Source organism: Brassica napus, chromosome C2 (assembly GCF_020379485.1).
Source record: "Brassica napus cultivar Da-Ae chromosome C2, Da-Ae, whole genome shotgun sequence".
Lineage (NCBI taxonomy): Eukaryota > Viridiplantae > Streptophyta > Magnoliopsida > Brassicales > Brassicaceae > Brassica > Brassica napus.
The window spans coordinates 56,188,406-56,211,924 of record NC_063445.1 but is presented as its reverse complement, the minus strand read 5'-3'; the positions used below and the strand labels follow the sequence as shown (position 1 = coordinate 56,211,924).

At 35.1% G+C, this 23,519-nt stretch overlaps 4 protein-coding genes across 29 annotated transcripts; 3 read left to right on the top strand and 1 right to left on the bottom strand.

The window, feature by feature from the left end:
- Positions 1–2,182: 2,182 nt before the first annotated feature.
- LOC106411615 lies at positions 2,183–6,006 on the bottom strand. Of its 22 annotated transcripts, none has more exons than XR_007319856.1 (11): positions 5,481–5,987; positions 5,330–5,382; positions 5,166–5,223; positions 4,524–4,701; positions 4,222–4,319; positions 4,008–4,091; positions 3,752–3,851; positions 3,486–3,627; positions 3,160–3,238; positions 2,889–3,007; positions 2,183–2,505 (listed from the first exon to the last, which is right to left on the bottom strand). XR_007319856.1 is itself a non-coding variant. In XM_048748405.1 (4 exons), exons 2-4 carry the CDS (start codon positions 3,524–3,526, stop codon positions 2,269–2,271), a joined length of 357 nt encoding a protein of 118 aa, XP_048604362.1. In that variant the 5' UTR covers positions 3,527–3,627; positions 4,008–4,226; the 3' UTR covers positions 2,183–2,268. The 22 variants fall into 22 exon arrangements, 2 of the variants coding, with proteins under 2 accessions (XP_048604362.1, XP_048604361.1); XR_007319855.1 differs by having other exon boundaries at positions 2,183–2,792; positions 5,481–5,986; XR_007319846.1 differs by adding an exon at positions 2,628–2,792 and having other exon boundaries at positions 2,183–2,517; positions 2,889–3,238; positions 5,481–5,980.
- Positions 6,007–6,265: 259 nt separating this feature from the next.
- On the top strand, positions 6,266–8,140 carry LOC106369986 (transcription factor TCP5-like). The gene is made up of 3 exons (XM_013810074.3): positions 6,266–6,519; positions 6,759–7,256; positions 7,429–8,140. The coding sequence occupies exons 2-3, from the start codon at positions 6,803–6,805 to the stop codon at positions 7,881–7,883; spliced, it is 909 nt and encodes a 302-aa protein (XP_013665528.2). The 5' UTR covers positions 6,266–6,519; positions 6,759–6,802; the 3' UTR covers positions 7,884–8,140.
- A 3,275-nt stretch (positions 8,141–11,415) lies between these two features.
- Positions 11,416–18,691, top strand: LOC106382728 (kinesin-like protein KIN-4C). Of its 2 annotated transcripts, none has more exons than XM_048748401.1 (26): positions 11,416–11,655; positions 11,769–11,915; positions 12,505–12,657; positions 12,736–12,989; positions 13,193–13,365; positions 13,471–13,595; positions 13,679–13,715; positions 13,783–13,874; positions 13,979–14,092; positions 14,169–14,282; positions 14,363–14,446; positions 14,520–14,721; positions 14,859–14,959; positions 15,039–15,137; positions 15,219–15,335; positions 15,407–15,523; positions 15,606–15,686; positions 15,982–16,053; positions 16,138–16,231; positions 16,304–16,335; positions 16,455–16,540; positions 16,625–16,696; positions 16,780–17,007; positions 17,120–17,285; positions 17,367–18,014; positions 18,092–18,691. In XM_048748401.1, exons 1-26 carry the CDS (start codon positions 11,545–11,547, stop codon positions 18,398–18,400), a joined length of 3,828 nt encoding a protein of 1,275 aa, XP_048604358.1. In that variant the 5' UTR covers positions 11,416–11,544; the 3' UTR covers positions 18,401–18,691. The 2 variants fall into 2 exon arrangements, with proteins under 2 accessions (XP_048604358.1, XP_048604357.1); XM_048748400.1 differs by having other exon boundaries at positions 16,777–17,007.
- A 221-nt stretch (positions 18,692–18,912) lies between these two features.
- LOC106353905 (protein COBRA-like) lies at positions 18,913–20,672 on the top strand. 4 transcript variants are annotated; one of them, XM_048748403.1, is made up of 4 exons: positions 18,913–19,516; positions 19,590–19,749; positions 19,836–20,119; positions 20,208–20,672. In XM_048748403.1, the coding sequence occupies exons 3-4, from the start codon at positions 20,035–20,037 to the stop codon at positions 20,447–20,449; spliced, it is 327 nt and encodes a 108-aa protein (XP_048604360.1). In that variant the 5' UTR covers positions 18,913–19,516; positions 19,590–19,749; positions 19,836–20,034; the 3' UTR covers positions 20,450–20,672. The 4 variants fall into 3 exon arrangements, 3 of the variants coding, with proteins under 3 accessions (XP_048604360.1, XP_048604359.1, XP_022565173.2); XM_048748402.1 differs by having other exon boundaries at positions 19,836–20,672; XM_022709452.2 differs by lacking the exons at positions 18,913–19,516; positions 19,590–19,749 and having other exon boundaries at positions 19,760–20,119.
- Positions 20,673–23,519: the final 2,847 nt, after the last annotated feature.

The window sequence follows — 23,519 nt, the reverse complement described above, 5'->3', positions numbered from 1 at the left end:
TTGTAATAAAAAAATTTTGAATTTTATACTGAAACCTTGACAACAAACTTGCAATTTAAATTATGACGCAATAATATATATATAGGCGACTTATTCGGAAAAATAGGATTAGCGATCTGAAATATATAATTCCTTGAAAATTTGTACGTGCTATTGAAATTATTTAGGGGTGTTCAATCCAGATAAAAGAATCGACTAATTCCGAATCAGCGAACCGAGATAGAGAAAGTGTTTAAATCTGGTAATACTGAATAGATGTCATTTGTGAGCAGCCGTGAATTATGTACATGGTTTGGTATATAAACCGTTCAAATCGAATAAACCGATCAATTAAAATATAATAGTATAAGTATGTGTAATTTATGTAGTATAATTAATAATATATACCAGATTTATTTTTTTACTATGATCCTCATATACTACGGGGAAGAGCCGAAGAGAAGCCGGAGAGAAGCTTTTGGGTTGAGGAAGGTGTTGGAGATTTGCGGCTTCATATAATTAGATTGTTTGAGTGATGCTTTTCCAATCAGTGATTATTGCATATACGTAATTGCGGCAATTTTCCTAAAGTTGAATATCCTGAACATCTTTATTATTTAGAAACTCGGTTTTATAAGATTATGTCGTTTGTTTTTCGAAAAAATTCTATGAATGTCTAAATTCTATAAACATCTTTATTTGATGTGCACGTCTCTCTACTCGTGGGTATGGTTTTGTTTGGATATGGTCAAATTTATAGATTACGTATAACCTATGAATCAAATTATGTTGCTACCGTGTTAGAAATTACAAAACTTGTATCTGATCTGTTTTCCGATTTCACATCTCAATCATGGTTTTATATTTTAATTTATATACTTATATAAATTTCAAATTCTGTTGCTACGCAAGGATTGTATATTTTAATTTATATACTTATATATTTATTTATTGATTTTTGTTTTTTTTGTATGTTATTTTATAGCTTTTGTCTTTAATAATCTTCAACTATATTCTTAATAAGTATTACATTTGTTGTGTACATAATATTAGCGATTTTGATTTTAAAAGAGTATTATATAATGTTTAGACTTTATAAGAATATTTTTTTCATAAATTGGACATATAAAATGTAAGTTATTTCTTTATATAAGAATATAACTTGTTTAATATTCAAAAGTTATTTTGAGAAATGGTTAGAATAATACAAAACTTATACTTTGGTGACATATATTTTATATAATCTATTTTTAATTTATTATTATAATTTGTAATTTTGTAATCTATATTTTATAATTTTTTATTTATGATGAAATTTATTATAATGTTCGTATTAATTTTTTGGTAACTTGTTTTTGTATTCAAAAAATATTTAATCCATACACTTAATATAACGATTTTGTGTAATGCACATAATATTTTCTTATAAAGATTTTTTTAATCTTCTATTTTAGAAGTTTAGGTTGATTTTAAAATGTAATAACTGAATAACTTGATTCAGAATTTGTTCCTTTATTTACAGAGAAGTGATATAATTTTAGTTTGTTAATGTTTACTTCCTTTTTCTATTTTACCATATTTTGTTACTTTATCGATCTTTGTTTGGATTTTTTTTTATTTAACTTGTGTTAGTGTATTTTTATGTTTAATTTTAATTGCATTGTCAAACGTAAATATCATTTTCATATCGATTCTGAACTTCTAATTATTATTATTTTAGTTTTATTTATGTATTCTGAGAATGTTAATTTATATAGAGTCTGTGAATTATTATATATTAAAAATTAATTTAAAGATAATTTATAATTGATATATAGATTATTTTTAATATGTATATTATTCTATATTTTGGCATACCAGTAGAGTAATGGAAGGATATTCAATATTTTGGCACATATAGTTGTAAGTGTCATTTCTCATTTTTAATTGTTGGTTAGATCAATTAATTATTTAAAACATTAATTTAAGAGATATATACATTCTTAACAATATAAAATAATTTTAGTTAGTCATAAGATTTTTTCCCGCAAATTAATAGGCGACGGTTTATTTCTTCATGTGAATTCACATGTACACTCATCATATGATCGAAACGCATATATGTCTTAAATATAGAGATTAGACATATCAGATTGTGAAGTAGAGATACGAAACTGCAAACTGAGCAATTCACCCTCTGTAGATTTTCATGGCATTTATCCAATAAGCTAGTGAGGTTAAAATTATTAAGAAATCACTTGTATCACTTCTACTGTTTATACACTCTACTTGAAACACATGCACACATCCCTACATAATCTTGACGACTTCGTTAGTACGAAATTCTCCAAAATGATGATGCAACATGATATCCCCGATTAATTTAGCTGAATCATGTTGGCTGAAACACATGCTTGCATCACTACGTAAGCCTGACGACTTCGGCCTGCTGAGGTAATGCGAAGTTAGCTGGATCATGTTGCCTGGTACAACATGATGCTCGATGATGAAGCCATACACTGTTATCTGATCTTTCGAGGCTAGGTTCTGCAAAAATCTCTTTAGAGGTGAGAATACCCAATAAAACCAACTCAGTCGAAACATAGCAACTGAACTGTTGCAAAACAGAATTTAACAGTGCAAGTGTGCGACTCATTAAAAATTCTTACAAATTTGAGGTTCTTTTTCATTGGGTGTGTTTATAAATACTGACACATTAGTTGCTACTTTGAGTTTTGCAGTTTTTGGTCCATTTTGAGATCTTTGAGTGGCAACATGAATATCAAATGGTTCTTCATCAATAGCTTTGAGAAGCTTTGAGACTTGCTTTCATCCTTGGAAAGAGTTAAAGTTTATCCATGTGAAGGCAAAGATTTATTACTGGCAAAAGTAAAGAGCATTTGAAATCTTGAGTGACCAATCTAACTTACAGTATGCAATTATAATCCCTTTTCCATTGAGAATATCCATAATAACATTCACAGTTCTTGTACACGCTCCTTTCACATCCTTAGAAGCAAGCACATGTGTAACACTTGGGTTCCAGTACCTTGATATGGATTATTCCATCAGGCACTGGGGGAAAGCAATGAAATGCGAAGATAAGTTTTTTTTAAGCAAAGTAGGTATGATATATCCACATAGGATGGGGTTTCTTGGTTGTCTTGTGGTAAGAAGAGATGCTTATTACTAATTACTAACCTTCTCATTCTGTGATAGTGCATATCCACAGAGAAAAAGATATTTTGTACGATCCAATGAACAAACCTCAGCAGGAATTCTGCAAAAAAGTAATGATACAGCCATACCGTAAGTTTTATATCAAAATATGATGGGGGAAAACAGCTTTGATATAATTTTGGTAAGGGCTCAGCTCTGGATGCGCAATGTCTATATGTCCAGAAAAGTAGAAGAAAATCTTCTTGTAAGGACCCAAAAATAATAGTTTCACATTAGAATTGGAACTGTGGTAAGTAATTTTTAATTATATAGTTAGATGCGAATGAAGAGAATGTGGTAAAACATACATAATCCCACCGGCAAGACTTGATATAGCAGACAAAGGCATCCCCTTTCAGATTGCATTTAGTGCACTTGATTATCAGTCCCTTTGCAAGTCTTGATTTTAGGTTCCTCAGTGTGTCAGCTTCAGAGTAAACTTGCGGGGCCCTGAAAAATTCATTCAGCTGCTTTGAATACTTTTATTATTCGAAAGGGTAGTGTAATACTTTAGCCAAATTCTAGACGGGATTTTCAGAAACAAAGGTTGACAAATGTTAGAAGTTGTGTATACTATTTTATAGTGGCGCTATGGACATGGATAACATTTGAGAGAAATATGTCAACTCCAACAACCAGATTCCTCTTGAACAATGCAGCATTTCTCCAATGGCCTAACAAAATATTAACCCAACCAACTAAGTAAACCTCACAACAACAAAATGCTCAGTTTTTTTATATCCGATCCCCTTTGAAAATAACAGCTTAAACACGCACCAAGAGATGAGCAATTCTCAACCAATTGACATACATTATAAGAAATCACTTACTATTTTTCTTTTTGCTTTGAAATTACTTGAGTAGTAAGTTATTTGATCACTTCTTTTGTAAGACTGGTGTGCGTAAGCCAACACCTAATATAAGATTTCAATTAAACACATAACCTGTGAGTTACTGTTAAGGTAAGAACAGATAAACTACAAAGAAATCTCGGAAATTAAATAAACAAAAAAAAAAGACTACAAAGAGTATTGTATCTTAAACCTGATTAATAAAAGGAGAATCGAGTGGTTCGTGATAGGGGTTCTGTCTAAATGAGGCGAGTCATATATAGATGGTGGAGATGGGAGAACTGAAAGGTACTGAAATAAAGAGAGTTTTGAAGAATTAAAGTGGAGAAAAAGTTATACTAACATGAAGGTTGACGTTAGCTTTTTAGTTAAGAGAAAAAAAAAGAAGAAATCTGTGGAGAAGGGAAGGCAAAAAAATTACTTGGGCTACATATTGGATTTCTACGGTGAACAAAGAGAAATTTAGGTCTAAAACACACTAAATAGATAAATAACCTGGCCAGCCGACACATTTGGATCCCATGTAACTTCACAGCCTCAGTATATTCAAAGAAATCAATATCTGAGGAGTTACTTTCATCTGCATCACTCTAGTGTCCATACTCAGGAATCAGGATAAAGTTGTACTATCTCAGTGCCTCCTTTAGGTCATATAGGCCTGCAATTCAAAAATCTAAATATATATCCTAAGTTAAGCTGTACAAATACATTCTAAACCCATATCAAAAGTAAGATGGACATGAAACCTGGAAAGAAATTGTAGATTTACCTAAACTATAGATACCATCGATTTCAAAATGGATTTGAGATATGGTACACTCAATTGAAGTTTGAAACCATGATGTAAGTGGAACAGAGTAGAAATATGTACCACAGAAACTAAGATACATGTGCTCATAAGGTAAGGAATTATACATGTTAGCCTTTTCACTGAAAACATGGGAAGAAGTAAAGTGGGTATGCATATTTAAATTTCTTGAATTTAGACATTATGCCTTTTCTTTTGCATCATGTTTGTATATCCATACCTCAGATGATCAATTGAAAAACATCTCACCAGTTTTACAAAAATCAGGAATGCAGGAAATGTCACTCTTTCAAACGTCGAATTAAAAGTTCAAAATATTTGACACTTACTTCTTCCGAGTTTGGGCAGCCGTTGCGTTCGCAGGCACTGTCGTCTTCAAGGCCATACCTGACGCAAAAAAAAAAAAACGATTTGTAAATTAGTTATGGTAAAAGCACAAAATCAAGGATAATGAGTCGGTAAACACTTGTTTCTAAACATGTCTCTTGCTTACCAAAATATCTCTTGCTTTCAACTCTGGTTCTGATTTGGTCATCGGTTAAGAACCTTGTTCACCATCGTACGAACAAACATGATACACGGGTTAGAAAAAAATCCCAAAACCCCATACGCTGATGATAAGGACATGAATAAAGGCATCTTACCAATGATACCCGGATTGCTCCCGAGTTGAATTGTATTTTAAAACTGGAAAATTGTATTTCGCACTGAAGTTGGAGGTGACGAAAGTGAACCAAACAATCGAATCGATCTATAGTTAGTGAGATTGCGGACTGAATCAATATATAATTATGAGAGATGGAGGAAGGTGTGGGAGATGAGAGGATCATCGTTTGTAAAAACGTTTAGTATGAGGAGAGAAATAAAAAGTCAGTCTATTAGGGAAGCTTGATTGGTGACGTGGGTTTTGAGAGTATTTATTGGTTGAATATTGTTGCTGACGTAGGAGAATCGTTGAGACGATTGAGGAAGATGAAAACGTGGGTATATCTGTTTCATCGAGACACAACTGACGAAGAAGGCTTAACATAGATTTTAAATGGGTCAGAAACCAATTTGAAAAGCCCAAAAAGTTTGGCCAATGTCGACAAACAGAATGTGAAGTGGCAAAATAAGAGCATATGATTGGTAGATTATTTATGCTTATGTGGATATGCTCAATGGAGCTCATATCCCACTTTTAGTATAGTATAGATATCGAAATTGTTGTTAATTACCAATCAAAACAAAAGATTAATATTATATAATATTCACGACAGTGATTACAAACATGGTAAGAGAATTAAATACAATTAAAGTGAACCCACGATGGTTACTGAAAAACAAATACTAAATATTATAGAATTTATGGTAAATTTCCCTATATAAAATTCTTATGTGACTCTGAGTGTTAGACGAAACATGCACATCCCCATCAGAGTATCAATACGCTACACAAATTGCGCCTCTTTTGTCCTTGTGTATAAATTCCTTTCATACCAAAATAAAACCCTAGAGATTGGAATATAATAATAAAAATATATATCTAAATTCATTTGTAATTTAACTTCATCAATCATTATAATATAAATTCGAGTTACCAAAAAGAAATACTCTGCCTTCTTATCTCTTCTTTCTTCTTCTTCCTTCTCTATCAAACTAGATCTTCAACTAGGAAGTCAAGCTTACCAGTGTTTGATCCATGTAAGAACATGTGACATGGAATTGCTTGAATTTCAAATAAGTATCCAAACTTTCATATCTTAGATATCAATCACAACTAATTTTGCTTTTTTTCCATGTGATTTTTTTTCCTAAACATTTGAAGAAAGAAAAATTCCATTACTTTACCTCAATTTTATTCCATTATTAGAAGCTATAAGAACTATTTATTTTCTTTTGGCTGATATATTAGTTAACTTTTTTCCTCTTCTTGTTTTCAGATCTGTTCTTCACATAAACCAACTAATTGAGTGAATTAATAGAGATGAGATCAAGAGACTGCGATGAAGATGAGATTCAAGCAAATCAAGAAGGAGATCATAATCATCAATTAAATTTAAACAGCATGTTCCAGCCGCAGAATCAGCCAAGTTCAGTACCAACATCGAGGCAATGGACCTCAGCTTTTAGGAATCCAAGAATCGTACGAGTTTCAAGAACTTTTGGTGGCAAAGACAGACACAGCAAAGTCTGCACAGTCCGTGGCCTTAGAGACCGGAGGATAAGGTTGTCCGTACCAACAGCGATTCAGGTTTACGACCTTCAAGATAGATTAGGGCTGAGTCAGCCAAGCAAAGTCATTGATTGGTTACTCGAAGCAGCAAAAGATGATGTCGACGAGCTCCCTCCTTTACAATTCCCACAAGGGTTTAACCAAATGTATCCAAGTCTCATCTTCGGAGAATCATCATCAACCTCAGCAGCATCAGCATTTCCAGGTACAATATTTTCTTCCTTTTTTTTTTTAATACCAGAAGTTTCTCGTATGAAACATATAATTTCTTCAAATCCGAAATCACAAAATGTAATATTATTTTCGTCTCTATGGTCAATTGTGACCTCTAAGTCCTAGGTGGTTTTCGAGTTGAACTAACTAGACTTAGTTTACAGGTACCAATTTAGGTTTCTTGGAAAGTTGGGATCTCGGGGGCTCTTCTTCAAGAACAAGAACAAGAATTGCTGATACTACAACAACAACACCGCGAGAGAGTTTTGATCTAGATAAAGGGAAATGGATCAAACAAGATGAGAATAATAATCATCAAGATCATGGTTTCGACACTAGTCATCAAAATTTCTCTCTGACCAATCCTTACAACAACAGCAATGCTTCCTCTTACTACAACCTCGGACATCTTCAAAACTCGCTAGACCAATCCGGTAATAACGTTACTGTCGCAATACCTAATGTTCCTTATAATAATAATCTCAATTTGCCTCCTCCTCCGACAATGAGCTCTCTATTTCCGATGTATCCTTCGTTCCTCGGAGCTTCTCATCATGTCGTTGATGGAGCTGGGAATCTACAGCTCTTTAGCTCCAATGCTAATCGCAACAACAGATGATGATCGGTAACTCAACTTTGATTAGACCGTTTCATCATTGGGTGAGCTTTAATCATGATATATGGATCGTCATAGTATTGACAATGATTCAGACTTGTGAAACATTTATAAGATGTACTATACATACATATGTTATATGCATACGTATTCTTATATATAATAGTATTAAATATATTTTCTTATTGTTGGATTGTTTTACTTTTATATAAATTCCCCTTGAATGTATCTCAATTCGTACAAGTTTTCTTTATGTTTCACTGTCTCATTCAACAAACATGAGAAGCAACAATAGTACTAGTATACATCTTCCAAATTAGGCATGACAATGTTACTAAAACATGAGTGCATAATATAACTATTGGAATGTAGTAGTAGCACATACAAAATTTGCTATTTAGCTAAGAAATTTCTGAACATATTGCTACAAATCGTGCGCTATAATGCTAAATATTCATGTAATGGAATTATTTAGAAAACTTATGTTGTGCACAATTCAAATGGAAGAAACTGATGGGGTCGTTGCTTGTCATGTGTCAGGAAAAAAACACCAATAATTTTCCAATAATTGTATGTCCACCATCATTCAGTTTATTTACAACTACGTATATTTGTACCGGCAGACTACGAATGTATCAATAAACTATGGACATGCATATTCTACTAATAGATACAAAATTATAAGTATAGATAGGTTACTGTTCACAATGTTTAGGCGTACGGCAATATATAATGCATGCCAAGCCCTAGCCTCGTGTGTAAATATGCGTAAAGCTACAAGTATATATATAGGTCTTATTTCACTGAATAATCTATGATATATAATATTGACACATATGATATGAGTCGAACCTCCTTATAGCGTCATAATACCACCAATCAGACAAATAAACAACTACTATGTAAAGGAAAAGGAGAAGTAGATGATGGTGAGTATTGGGATTGGAGGAGTCAGAGAAGGAAAGTGAAAGAAGAGAAGCAGTTAAGACAGCAACTGAGTTGCAGTCAAGCACTGATCCCTATCTTCCAATTTTAGTTCTATCTCTCTCTCTCTAAGTTGTAGGGCCATTAATCCCCAGTGGTAAATTATTGGTTTTGAAAACATAACTTATTTTCTTTTTGGGTGGTCCTTTTGGATCTTTTTTTATAAATCATGTGTTTAGATATATATGGCCACACACTTGTCAAGAGAATTCAAAGATCTGCCATTATATTTTTATTTCTTCTTCTTTCATCCAAGATTCTGAATCACATATCGGTTGAAAAACTAGCCGTCTAATACTTAAAGGGTATTCACTGCGCTTGTTCTTAGAGATTAGTAATTCATCAACCTACATGTATATCTCAAGATTTCATGTATACGTTGCTCAAGAGAATATATACGTTTTTACAAAAAAAATTGTGGTAAGATATAATTTATCTATGTTCAAAAAAAGATATAATTTATCTTAAATGGGGTATTTAATATATGGTCCATATGATTATAGACTTCATTTTCATCACCAGCATGCTTCAAAATTAAGAGAGGGAGGAAGAAAAAAACAGGTCCACTTTATTTCATTTTCACATAATTCACTCAGTTAGGCATGCACTTCCTTTTGTTTACTCCTTTTTCTTTTCAATTCTTTTTTTGCAGAGGCTATTATCTATGGTACTTTTGTTTCCTATTTTACGTAGGCCACGAAAAAGCATATCTGATATATCTTTCCAAAGAAACATCATAGATTTTATACCATTTTATTTTTAATTAGTATAAAGGAATATAAAAACTCGATATGGAGATCCATCCAAACCTCCTCACACTTTGAATGGCATGAATATTTTCTTACACTTTTTCTAACTAGAACTCATTAATTGGAGTTGTGTGATTTTCATACTCAACAAGTTTATGTTGTGGTTAATTAATGTAGAGGCAGTCTGCTAATGACATCAGCTTGCCATTGGCTATAAACGTTAAATAATTTTTGCACCCTCTCTTAAGTTTGGTTTATAAAATATTTTACTAATACAACATAGATAATATATCATTGTAAAGCAAACACAAATATATTATTATTTTTTTTAAGCAAAAAAAATATATCATTGTAAAGCAAAATATATATATATATATATATATATTATCTCTTTGTATGAGATGCAAGTATATATAAGTTCCAAAAGCCTATCCAACAAATCCACTAAACAATACTCCATCTGTTCCTAAATATAAGATGTTTAGAAAAAAATTATGTTTCAAGATATAAGATATTCTCATCTTTCTATGTAACTTTAAGTTTATCAAAAACTGTGTAACCAATCAAATTTAATAGTTCTGTTTTGAAACTGGTTGAATAGTTGTTAATTTATAATTTTAATGATATTTTTTGTAACTTTTTTTAATAAGTGTATACTATCTAGAAATCTTATATTTATGAAGAGATGGAGTATAAATGACGGGATCCCACAAAACTTTGGAAGATAATTTGGGCAGGATGCATCATTCTCTTCTTAGTTGTCTACCAACGCGCGAAGATCACAATCACAATCAGGAAAAGGCACCCAAGATGGTCTCTACTCTCTACTCTACAACTGAAATATCTAACAGCTTATCATATCAGTCTTGTGAAAGATCTCACCTGCAAGAAGAAACTCACAAGAAAGATGAAAAGATACAGAGCATGCATTGAACAGTAATGAAGCAAACTTGACCACTTAACTACTCTTCTAAGAGCACCTGCAATGGTGTTCTTGGTGGCTCGGAATCATAGGTAAACTTTTCAGAATTTATTATTATTATTATTTTTATTTGTTTTAAAAAAAAAAATTAAAAACAGAACCAATCGCGGGTCGACACGTATAAGGATTCACTAACAATCAGTCCTTAATTAAGAATTTTATGTACCAAATCCTTAGCAAAATGTGAGCCCCACCAAATATTTTAATATTATGTTGCTAAGGATTCTAGTCTAAAATCCTCCATTGGAGGTGCTCTAAAAATCATACTCATTTTTCTTATAACATCAATCATACTCTTCTTTTTTTGTTAACTAAAAGAAGCTTAAGCTAGCTTTCAAATCAAAACGAATTAATATTTACATTAATATTCGGAAAAAAATTGAACTAGGCCCAATGGGCTTACGAGGAACAAATGCAAAATAACGGGCCTTAGTTTATAGTCTTGTGAAAGTTTTGCTAAAACTACTTATAACATAAAACACATAGAGTATTATTATATATCAGTCTTGTGAAAGTTTTCCACCTGCAAGAAGAAACTCACTAGAAAGATGAAAAGATACATGTCACGTATTTAACAGTAGTGAACCGTACTCAGTTTTATGGTTAACTAAAAAAAGATTTCAAATAAAAACGAATCAATATTTACATTAATATTCGGAAAAAAATTGAACTAGGCCCAATGGGCTTACGAGGAACAAATGCAAAATAACGGGCCTTTAGTTTCTAGTCCACACGTGTGATAGTCACGTGCGCAAAGAAACTTTGAATTTGAAACTCGAGCCGAAACAACGATATCATTTTAATGTCCTCTCCCACTCTCTCTCTCTCTCTCTCTCTCTCTCTCTCTCTCCAAAATTTGAATTCTCTCTTCTCCCCACAGCTCTCCGTTCCTCGATTGGATCCGTAACAAGGGGCTTTTCTGGGGTTTCCGCTCCGTTAGTCGGAGGAGATGGAGGCCACGGAGTGCGTCAGGGTCGCCGTCAACGTCCGTCCGTTAATCACGCCGGAGCTTCTTAACGGATGCACCGATTGCATCACAGTCTCTCCCAACGAGCCACAGGTACACTTTAATCGCAATGTGTGATTCGATTATAACATTTGGGGGTTTTAGAGAAAAATTAGGGTTTGTGTGTTATGAGTTAAAAGGGTTTTTTCAATTTGTGGATTGGACAGGTGCATATAGGGTCACACACGTTCACGTATGATTTCGTCTTTGGCAGTGGTGGTTACCCTTCTTTGGAGATTTATGATCACTGTGTTGCTCCACTTGTGGATGCTTTATTCAATGGATACAATGCCACCGTTCTCGCTTACGGTCAGGTTAGGATTTGAGCTTTAAAAGGTTTGATTTTTCGAGCTATATGATGTTCTTTAGGTTTGATTTGAGTTTTTAAAGGTTTGAGTTTTAGAGGTATATGACGTTTTTGGATTTGACTTGAGTTCAAAAGGTTTGAGTTTTAGAGCTACATGATATTCTTTAGGTTATATTTGAGTTTTAGAGCTACATGATGTTCTTTAGTTTAGATTCGAGTTTTAGAGCTACATGACGATTTAAGGTTTGATTTCAGTTTTAAAGGATTTGAGTTTTAGAGCTACATGATGTTCTTTAGGTTTGATCTGAATTTTAAAAGGTTTGATTTTTAGAGCTACATGATGTTTTTAGGTTTGATTTGAGTTTTAAAAAGTTTGAGTTTTAGAGATACATTGTCTGATTTGAGTTTTAAAAGGCTTGAGTATCGACATGTTGTTTTAAAGTAACATTTGAGTTTTAAAAGGTTTGATTTTAAGAGCTACATGATGTTATTTGGGTTAGATTTGAGTTTTAAAAGGTTTGAGTTTTAGAGCTACATGATGCTCTTTAGGTTTGTTTCATCGGTTTGATTGTGTTTTTGTTTGTTGTTATTGAAAGACTGGTTCAGGTAAAACGTATACCATGGGTACTAATTACGGTGGAGATGGAACTAGTGGTGGTATTATACCAAGAGTGATGGAAGATATATTTACAAAAGCGGAAGCAACCAAAGACTCAACCGAACTTCTCATACGTGTGTCTTTTATTGAGGTAACTGCATCCATTGAGCTTCCTGTTATCTGTATGCTTTGATTCTAAATTCTAATACTTGCATCTGTTAAAGCGCAGATTTTTAAGGAAGACGTTTTTGATCTGCTTGACTCGAACTCACCACCCCTCCTAAGAAACGATGGTGGGGTTCATGCCAAGAACGTTGCCCTCTCTAGAGCTCCCATTCAGATAAGAGAAACTGCCAGTGGAGGAATCACTTTGGCTGGTGTTACTGAAGCAGAAGTGAAGACAAAGGAGGAGATGGGTTCTTATCTAGCAAAGGGCTCTCTTTGCCGTGCTACTGCCTGCACAAACATGAATAGCCAATCAAGGTGAGTCTATGATGTGAATTGGTTACCTTCATACTGGCTTAATACTATATAGAACAGTGTGCTGGATCCTTTCCGTAGAATTATGATTGCTTTTGAATAAAGATGACATCTCAGTATTAGATAAAATCTGTAAAACCAATATTAAAAAGGTATAGTTTGAAAGAATGTATATGCTAACGTGATGTTTCTCTCTTGCTTTTTAGTCGGTCCCATGCAATCTTCACGATCACTCTTGAACAGAAGAAATTTTCCAGTTCTTTAGGAACGACTGAAGGTGGTGGTGAAGATATACTATGTGCAAAACTTCACTTGGTTGATCTAGCTGGATCAGAGCGTGCAAAAAGAACAGGAGCAGATGGAATGCGCTTGAAAGAAGGTTGCCTGATATCACATCTGTCTTTATGTTCCATATTGTTCTCTTTGGTTTAGTAAAAAGAGAAGAATGTTTAAACTGAAATGTCTTTTCTCTATGTTTGAACAGGCATTCACATCAACAAAGGTTTATTGGCGCTAGGAAATGTAATCAGTGCATTAGGAGATGAGAGAAAGAGAAAGGAAGGAGGCCATGTTCCTTACCGTGACAGCAAGCTAACGCGTTTGCTTCAGGTTATTTTTTTTCTGTTGTTCTAAACCTTGTTAGTTGAATTATAACTGCTTGTGTGTTTAACCTACAATTGTCTGTAATTTAGGATTCTCTTGGTGGCAATAGCAAAACGGTGATGATCGGTATGGTTTCTACATGTATTAGTTTTGTATTCAGACATTAACTCTAATCTAACATTTTATCATCCAGCATGTGTGAGTCCAGCTGATACAAATGCTGAGGAGACCCTAAATACTTTGAAATATGCAAACCGTGCACGTAACATACAAAACAAAGCAGTGGTATGAATATTACAGTTCTTGCTTGTATGTATACACGTTTGATGTTTCTATTCCATTTTAATTTTGTAGGACCTTACTAAATTTTCATTTCTCGCTATGTTTAGATCAATCGAGACCCAGGAGCCGCACAGATGCAGAAAATGCGGAGTCAAATCGAGCAGCTGCAGACAGAACTCTTGTTCTATCGAGGTGACAGTGGTGCTTTTGATGAGCTCCAGGTATCAATCAGAACTAAGACAAACATATACAATTAATGCTTGTGACATAGTTTTAATAAACTTTTATAAATGTTAGATGCTCAAGCATAAAGTAACGCTGCTTGAGGCAAGCAACCGTGAGCTACAAAATGAGCTTAAAGAACGGAGAGTTACCTGTGAGCATTTATCAAAGCGTGCTTATGATGCTCAGGTTTTCTTCTATTCTCATTGTGTTTGATTGGATCAACTCTTATGGGATCTAGCACTTAACACTTTGTCTCATCCATGTAGGTTGAAAAGGACAAGCTTATATTGACAATTGAATCTGTACGCAGTGGTAAATCCTTGGATGAGATTGAAACAAGCCAAAATGAGGTGTGATCTCCTTAATTCCTTACTTTAAGTCTGTGACCAAAGATCTTTTTTGCTAAAGTGTTAAATCTTCCAGGATGCTGGTTTGATCAACAACTATGTTTCAAAAATTCAAGAGTTAGAAGGAGAGCTGTTACACTTCAAAAACTTGAATCCCACTAATTGCCAGTATAGTGATTCTATTGATCCCTTTGACGATGGACCCCGCTCAAGTAACGTTTTGTTCCCCTCATCTAACGAGTTGGCGGATTGTGAAGACTCAGTGATCGACGTCATAGGTCAGTACTTGAGATGCTAATTCTTAGACTTTAAACACAAATTTTCTGATTAGTTGGACAACTCTTTTCCTGGTTTAATTAGAGGATATGATTTGCGTTATAAGTATACTGTTTGAGCAGATTTTCCATGTATGCAGATGAAAGCGAGTTTCAAGAAAAGGAACTTGAACATTGCTCAGTTCAAGAAAAATTGGACATGGAGCTTAAAGAATTGGATAAGAGGCTTCAAGAAAAGGAGGTACTATTTTCATTTTTTGATTGCTCTCATCTTTTACCTAAATATTGCATGGATATAAACTTCAATTGTATTCATGAAGGCTGAAATGAAGAGTCATTCGAATGCTGGTACGTCTGTTCTCAAAAAACATTACGAGAAAAAGGTTCACGAGCTTGAACAGGAAAAAAGAGCGTTGCAGGTTAGTGTCACAGTGTCTGTGGTTTATATTTTAATTTGATGGAATTTTGTGGACTTAATTTAATGAAATTTACATTGGCAGAGAGAAATTGAAGGTTTGAGACAGAACCTTGCTAGTATACCATCTGCCCCAGGGGATGGTGGTGCCCAGAAATTGAAGGACTCGTATCTTCAGAAACTGAACATGCTTGAAACTCAGGTAACGCCTTTTTTTCTTCCAGCTATACTCGTAATCTACATATGACTTTTCATGATGCATTGTCTCTTTAGGTTTCTGAGTTGAAAAAGAAACAAGATGGACAATCTCAACTGTTGAGGCAAAAGCAAAAAAGTGACGACGCAGCAAGAAAACTGCAAGATGATATACACAGAATTAAGTCTCAGAAGGTGTTTTGTTTTTCCCGTGATCTCGATTTATGCGCATATATATTCAGTTGTGTAACTTATCTGCTTTGATTGTACTTTTCAGGTGCAACTGCAGCAAAAAATTAAGCAAGAGTCGGAACAATTCAGGGCTTGGAAGGCTTCAAGAGAGAAGGAAGTCATGCAGGTATATTTGAAACTTGTGGCTAATTAAGAATCCTCTTGATGACTTGAGGCCGTCTGTCTTGCTCCTTTAGTGAACAAGTGTCATGTCTCTATCATTAGTCACTTTTATTCGAAAATGACTTGACTTATATAAAGTGCTCCACTAGCGAATAAGTTAGACAAATGTCATGTTCTCAGTCACTATTCAAATATGAGATGTGCTTGTAGAAAGTCTCGGAGTAGTTTGGAAGAAATTTTGACTTAGTTATTCAGAAATCTCTGCCCACTCATTATACTGTATTTTAAAATTTTAACAGCTCAAAAAAGAGGAAAGGAGAAATAAGTATGAGATGCACAAACTCGTCGCTTTGAATCACAAACAGAAGCTGGTGAGCACCTTTTGTATACACTTCTAGACCAATGGTCTCAATCTTTCCTATCATCATGGCTGCTCAAACTTGTGGTTGTAACAGGTTTTGCAAAGAAAGACAGAAGAAGCATCTCAGGCGACAAAAAGACTTAAAGAGCTTTTAGAAACTCGAAAGGCGTCTTCACGCGAGACATTAAGTGAGTATCAGTATGATAACTTCTTTCTTTGTTGGTATAAATGACTAACTCAGTATCCTACTATATATGCAGGTGGTACAGGTGTGAATGGTCCAGGAACTCAGGTAACACCCACCAAATATAATAATACCGATTCTTTGTTTTTTCCAGTTACTGACTAGATCTGGAGAGTTTGGTGATTGGTGTTTGCTTTGAAGGCAACTTTCTAATGATTTATTTGCAGGCACTGATGCAAGCAATCGAGCATGAGATTGAAGTCACGGTTCGGGTTCACGAAGTGCGTTCTGAATACGAAAGGCAAACGGAGGAGTACGTGATTTATTATTGTGTTTGTTTCTATGGCCTAATTCTATGAACTCTTCCTACTAATATTTCTCAAATTAATCCTGTCAGGAGAGCAAGAATGGCGAAGGAAGTTGCAATGCTAAGAGAAGAAAACGAGTTGCTCAAGAATGCCAAGATAAGGTGAGTGATCTTGTGCATAAACCAGTACCAATTCATAATTAAAAAAAAAATACTAAACAGTTTGTCTTCTGTAACCAAAGCAGCGTTCATGGCGATACCATGTCTCCCGGTGCAAGAAACTCGAGGATTTTCGCTCTGGAGAATATGCTTGCGACCTCTTCAAGCACACTCGTCTCCATGGCATCGCAATTATCCGAAGCAGAGGAACGGGAGCGTGTGTTTGGTGGAAGAGGAAGGTGGAACCAAGTCCGAACATTAGGTGACGCCAAGAATATCATGAACTATCTGTTCAATTTGGCATCAAGTGCAAGGTAAAAAACTCACTTGATGACTGAAGCTTTTTTTTTTTTTGCTTTTTAATATCAAAATATGATTCCTAACTCATTCTATATTCTTGTTTCTGTCCATTGTTTAATTTAAAAGGTGTTTAGTTCGGGATAAAGATGTGGCCTGCAGAGACAAGGACGTGGACTGCAGAGATAAAGACATCCTTATCAGAGACCTGAAAGAAAAAATAGTAAAGTTTAGTAGTTTTGTTAGACACTTGGAGTTCCAAAAAGAAGAACTCCTGGAACAGGTGAAGGCACAGGTTAGTAGGAAACATCTTCTACTATTGTTGATGTCTTATCCTTTTTAGCTATCGATTTGAATTGGTTGCTCTGTTACACAGGCCTCTGCATTGGAGAAATGGGCTGCACAGGAGAGTCTAGACAGGGAGCACGAGTTGAAAAATCCTGAAGTTAGAAACTCGGTTCTGGTTAATGAGGACATGGACACATGCTCGGATTCTGAAGAGTCCGAGCATGAACGGGATGATCCTGATTTTGACGACGAGTGGAAACCTGAGCAGGAATCAGAGCGTGATTCCGAACAAGAATCAGTGATCAAGCAGAACAGGAGACGGTACTCCAAACTGGGAAGAGGGAGCTCTAGCGTGATGCTGAGGCGTTCATTTGAAGAGAAGTTGGACACTGATGAGGAAGTGAAACCCATGACACCGTTTGGTGTTTGTTGCACTTGTACGAGGAAGTCCTCTTGCAAGACGATGAAGTGTCAGTGCCTAGCTGTAAACGGGTATTGTGGCCCATCATGTGGATGCTCTTCTCTCAAGTGCTCCAACAGAAACACAAGCGGAGAGCAGAACATCTCCACCTCGGAATTTAATGAAGAGGACAGAGAACACCAACAACAAGCTCTTGCTTCACGTGGAGCTTTGCTGCTTCGAACCGCTCTTGCTGACAAGTCAGTGGATGAGACTAATGGTAACGAAGGAGCCAAAGGAAGAAGAAAACCTCTGTCAGACATAGGAAACACTACGGTAAGTTTCTATATTTGATACTTTATCTATCTGTGTGATGAGATATGTATCTTAAATTGATCAAATTTCGTTTTCAGGGTAAGTCCAATGTGCCAAAGCCATACCAAAGAAAGACACTGAAGAAGCCTGTCCTTCAGATTGTTGTGGACCCACCACCACCAACCTCATCTCAGGAGGAAGCTCATCCGGTGGTTTTGGATGAAGCAAACGGTATGAAACTGAAGCTACCGAGGGCGATGACGTCAGTGTCTTCTAACGGCAGCAACTTGCTGAGGGAAAGAAATGCGGACCAAAGTGTAGTAGGAGAATCAGTCAGTAATAGTGATAGGGCAAGTGGAAGTATAACTTCAGATGAAAAGGAGAACCACACTAGCCGCCGGATCTAACTAGGAAACAAGAGACGTTGCTTGAGGAACAAGGGAATGTTGTTATCTTTATTTTAGGTATTTTGCTTAAGACCCACATACATCATTTTCTCTCCGCCTACTACACCATAAAACACTGTCAATAGGTTATGTTCCCTCTTTAAGCTGTCGTCTTCCCTAATATCTTCTGGTATTAAACTAATTTCTGATGAAACATAAACTTGATATGTAATTCAAGAAATTCTTGTGTTTGACCTACATACATTTTGGTTCAGAGTTTTGAACAAAAGTAATACAAGAAAACTTATCTTAGATTTTCATTATTTCAGACGTCATAATTTTGTCTATGTTTACATAGAAATCTATTTTTTACAAAATAATCGATATTTAATAATATATAAACCTTTTTAGTTATATAATTATATATAGGCTTTTATATTTTTAGATCTTATCATTTTATTTATCTTTACATAAAAGTTTATTTTTTATAAAAAAATTAATATTTCTCAAGTATAATTTTTTTCACTCTGTTAAATATTATTGAAAACATTAACTAATGCAATTTAAAAAAAAAAAATTATATATGTTTAGCAGTCAACATCTTAAAATCAACATATAAATAATTTGACTTCAATTATGTCAGGAAACAGAACAAAGCTACAAGTCTTTGATCCAAAAAATAGAAACTTTCTGTAAAGTACAAAACTTGATGTGCATACTTTTCTGAGTTGTTCCCTTAGTTCTGTAGACAGTTTGTTCTGTTTCTGGTTTCTTCAAACTAATAGTTACGAGTTGAGCAGATCTAGATCAGTTCTAATATTTGATTCTTGAACCATTTTTGGCAGAAGCATATGATGCGCTTGATCCAGAAGGCAACATTATAATGAAGTGGGATGTCATGAGCTGGACTCCTGATCGCTATGTTGTAAGTTCAATAACCAAAGAACAAAAAAAATCATCCTTGCTTATTGGTTTAGATTCATTAAACTGTTTAATTCAGTTCGGTCTAGGCTGTTGTTACCATGTTCAACTTCCAGAAATACAGACACATTCCATCTCCTGGATGGACATTAGGTTGGAAATGGGCAAAGAAGGAAGTCATATGGAGTATGGTCGGCGCACAAACAACCGAACAAGGTAAGCTCAAATGTTTTTTGGTACCATTAGTCTATGTCCTTATTGCTAATTATCATGTGTTTAATGTTCAAAGTACAAAGGAATATTACATGCACATACTCACAGTTCCTTGCTCAAAGAACTCCAACTTGCTGCGTCTCTTTGTCTTCTTTCTACAATAAGACTATTGTTGGATGTCCTACTTGCACTTGTGGATGCCAAAACAACAAAACAGAGTCTGGTGCCTGTCTTGAGTGAGTAAAGTTTCAACCTTTGTGTCTTCTGGTTCTGTTTTCAATCATAAAGTCTCAAACTTTGTCTCTTCTTTTGGTGACGCCAGCCCGGATACACCGCACTTGGCGTCTGTTGTCTCACCACCGACTAAGAAAGGAACGGTTTTACCGCCACTGGTGCAGTGCACGAGGCACTTGTGTCCCATCAGAGTCCATTGGCACGTGAAGCAGAACTTTAAAGAGTAGTGGCGAGTGAAGATCACAATCACAAACTTCAACTACCGTTTAAACTACTCGCAGTGGAACATGGTAGCTCAACATCCAAACCTAGACAACATCCCTCAGATCTTCAGCTTCAACTACAAATCTCTCACTCCTTACGCTGGACTAAGTAAAACTAACTCACTCTATTGTTCTCTCTCTCCCCTCTCTGTGGGTGATCATGAAGATTGTTTCTTTTTGTGTTTTTTCTTTTGTAGATGATACGGCAGGGCCTTTTGGGAATGTGCAGTCTGAGATTCTGTTCCGTAAGGATCAAGCAACGTTTACGTTTGAGAAAGGATGGGCTTTTCCTCGTAGGATCTACTTTAATGGAGATAATTGTGTCATGCCTCCTCCTGACACTTACCCTTTTCTTCCTAACGGTGGTTTCAGGCAACAGTTCTCTGTCTTCTCAGCCGTGCTCTTACCTGTTCTTCTCTTCTTCTTGTTCTCCACGTAACCTAAGATTACCGGTTCGGTTAGAGTTATGAGGCTCCGGCTGGTTTGATTTGTATGGTAGAGTGGTGTAAACGTTATTTAATTATTCATTTATTATATAGTTTTTATTTTTCATTGTGTTCTGTCTTTGTAGATTGTCGGGAATACGAAAAAGGTTATTACCTCAGATATACATTTTCAGGCTACTGTTAATCTGTTATACTGTACATTTTAATTTATGTTTACTCTGTGATACGCAATGGTTTATATGGACATTACATATCATAATTTCATAAACCAACTATGGTGTTCAGACTTCAGACCATACAAAATTGAGAAGAATACTCATTCTAGCAACAAGCAAAAGAAAATGGGTCAGATGTAACTTTGATGGGTCGTTTGTTAATGGGAATGTAAGTTGTGTAGCTCCTCTAAGGCTGTTAGATTGACTAAGATGAAACAGGTTTCGAAGCTAAAGGAGATAAGTTGCTTAATATTGTGGAGAATGAAATAATGACAATGACATGGAGTCATGGACAATGCAACATTGTTGGAGATAAATTTGCACCCAGGTTGCAGTAAAGCGTGCAAAAACAAAAAATTCTCTTATATTTTAGGTGACTGAAAGTTTGATGTTGAGGTATTCTAGCAAGGAACCTCAAGTAGTTTTTTAATTTTTTTTCTATTTCTATTTAATCTTAACTTCATTAAATATAAGTAGAAGTAGATTTTTTATAAATAAATAATATATACCTACTAAAATAAAAACCAGAATATTTTTAACTTATATATGGATATTTTAGTTTCACCAAGTGATTAAATCTTTAACTTCTTAAAAGAAAGTGTATCGACTTAGAGAGAAGGTTAAAAATGGTCCATATACATAATATTACTTTATATAATAACTAATTTTACATATTTATATATTTTATGTATGAATAACATGTATACATATATAATAAATTAGAAGATTTAAGTGAAATATGATTTTAATAATTAAAATGATACAAAAACTAATATTAGTAAAATTATAGTTCGTAAAATGATAAATAAATAGTGTTTGGAGATAGAAACCTCATAATTTAAAGATTTGAAGACTTGCTGGAGAACCAAAAAAAAAAAAATTTGAAGGTTTGAAATCTTGTTAGAGATACTCCTAGAGTGATAATGAGAGTAATATAGCTCATTAATGGAAACTTTATTAGTTGCACACTGTCACACTGGCTAGTTAGTAGTTTTTTAAAGGTGACTGATATTAAGAATCATGAAATAGTATATAAATGAATTTATAACTAATAATTCTACTTACTTTATGATGATTCACTTCTAGCTACGCCTCCAAAGTTCACAGTCTAACTGCTCTTCTTACACCATGTTAAAATTTATAAAAAATTCTATGATTTACATCATTGTTAATAATTCGTTTTTATAGATTTGAAATTCAGATCTCATGGTATATAAGCGTTAATGAACCTTCAGTTAAATGATTAAAATCACGATCAATTAGTAGTCTTTTAAGCAGCTTATATAGAGTTCGCCCTAGTCCTCTCTGACACGAGAATCGAGACAACCCTGAAAGCATCGTTTCTTGACGCCGGTGGGATCTCAAACCGCCGGCGTCGAGCCTCCCTCACTCTTGGTTGTTCTACTCCTTGTTTCTTCTATGTTTACTCTGTGTTTGTAGTTTCTTTGGCCACCGCTGTAACTTCTGTCGACGTTTCTTCTCGGAAAATGGTTGCCGTCGAAAGTTACAGCGTTTGGCTGCTCATTTACGGGTTTGGTGTCACCAGATCCGACCGTTCTTGGGGGGTTCCCCTGTCATCCTCCTCCACCGCATCCTTCATCTTTCGCAAACGCCGTGTCTCAACATATCCGCCTACCACTAACGCCGAGCTTCCCACCGGCGATTATCAACCCCATTTTGGGGAGAGAATCGTTCGTCGCTACGGATCTGGTTTTTACCGGTCAGATCTGCCACCAAATCCACCTCTCACAAGCCATAGTCTTTTGTTGAAGCTGTCCTGTGGTGAAAGCTTTAACCCTAGACGACCTCTTCCACGGCTCTTGACCTCGTATCCACCGGACCGGAGGACGGAACCGGCGCTCCTCCCCACACCGGACTCAGCTCGGCCGTCCGCACATCGTTACGTTCACATCGCCGTTCGTCTGTTTCACCGGCGCGTCATCTCAATCTTCTACGCTGAGGTGGGCCAACAAAGGTTAGTTATGGGTTTCATAAGCCCATCAGTGTTTAATTGTAACATTCTCAGCCCAGTTTCACAGCCCACTAAGAAGTGGGGGATCTTGGTCTATTTGGCCATTTTTCTGGAAATTTTTGGTGGGTTCACCAAGGTTTTTACGGAAACGAATTTGCACTTACTGGATCATTTCTCTTGTTCGAAGAGTATCATGCATTTTCATTTACCGGTGGGTTCACCGGGACCATCATTATCATCATTTGCCTCCTTTTAAGGAGTGATCTCCCTCCAATCCTATGGAGGTGTTTATCCATATCTATAACCATCTTGCTATCTTGTGGAGCGGTCCGTTTGGGGCCTGAAGATGCAGCGGGATTCGTTTCGACGAGTTTCCGAGGTGCGGATTGGATGTTAACGTCACAATTTAAGGTGACTATCTCTTTGCTGTCTGACCATGCCGGGAAGGCTACACTGACGCATTCAAACACTGTCTTGAGTTCGCTGTCATCTTCTTCTTTTGAAGACCTATCTTTGTTATCTTATGTTGTTGTAGTTGATGTTTTCAATCAAAGAGGATGGACAATTCCCTCTATCATTTGTAATCAAGCAAGTTGAAGTTAATGAAAAAGTTGTGTTTCAAAAAAAAAAAAAAAAAAAAAAACTGCTCTTCTTACACCATGTTAAAATTTATAAAAAATTCTATGATTTACATCATTCTTAATAATTCGTTTTTATAGATTTGAAATTCAGATCTCATGGTATATAAGCGTTAATGAACCTTCAGTTAAATGATTAAAATCACGATCAATTAGTAGTCTTTTACACCCTCATGGCATATTCTTGAAAATATTTTCTTTTGAAGTGAACTAAATTCAGTCATTTTTTGGGAAAATA

Excerpts from the sequence above, each read along its gene's own strand:
- LOC106369986 (XM_013810074.3), top strand. The coding sequence starts at position 6,803 with ATGAGATCAAGAGACTGCGATGAAGATGAGATTCAAGCAAATCAAGAA. Across the intron at positions 7,257-7,428 it reads AGCAGCATCAGCATTTCCAG|GTACCAATTTAGGTTTCTTG; the intron begins GTACAATATTTT and ends CTTAGTTTACAG.
- LOC106353905 (XM_048748402.1), top strand. The coding sequence starts at position 19,402 with ATGTTCAACTTCCAGAAATACAGACACATTCCATCTCCTGGATGGACA. Across the intron at positions 19,517-19,589 it reads CGCACAAACAACCGAACAAG|TACAAAGGAATATTACATGC; the intron begins GTAAGCTCAAAT and ends TAATGTTCAAAG. Across the intron at positions 19,750-19,835 it reads GAGTCTGGTGCCTGTCTTGA|CCCGGATACACCGCACTTGG; the intron begins GTGAGTAAAGTT and ends TGGTGACGCCAG.
- LOC106382728 (XM_048748400.1), top strand. The coding sequence starts at position 11,545 with ATGGAGGCCACGGAGTGCGTCAGGGTCGCCGTCAACGTCCGTCCGTTA. Across the intron at positions 14,447-14,519 it reads TTGAAACAAGCCAAAATGAG|GATGCTGGTTTGATCAACAA; the intron begins GTGTGATCTCCT and ends TAAATCTTCCAG. Across the intron at positions 17,008-17,119 it reads AATTTGGCATCAAGTGCAAG|GTGTTTAGTTCGGGATAAAG; the intron begins GTAAAAAACTCA and ends TTAATTTAAAAG.
- LOC106411615 (XM_048748405.1), bottom strand. The coding sequence starts at position 3,526 with ATGCCTTTGTCTGCTATATCAAGTCTTGCCGGTGGGATTAT. Across the intron at positions 3,239-3,485 it reads AGTCTTGCCGGTGGGATTAT|AATTCCTGCTGAGGTTTGTT; the intron begins GTATGTTTTACC and ends ACTTTTTTGCAG. Across the intron at positions 2,506-3,159 it reads CACTATCACAGAATGAGAAG|AACCTAGCCTCGAAAGATCA; the intron begins GTTAGTAATTAG and ends AGATTTTTGCAG.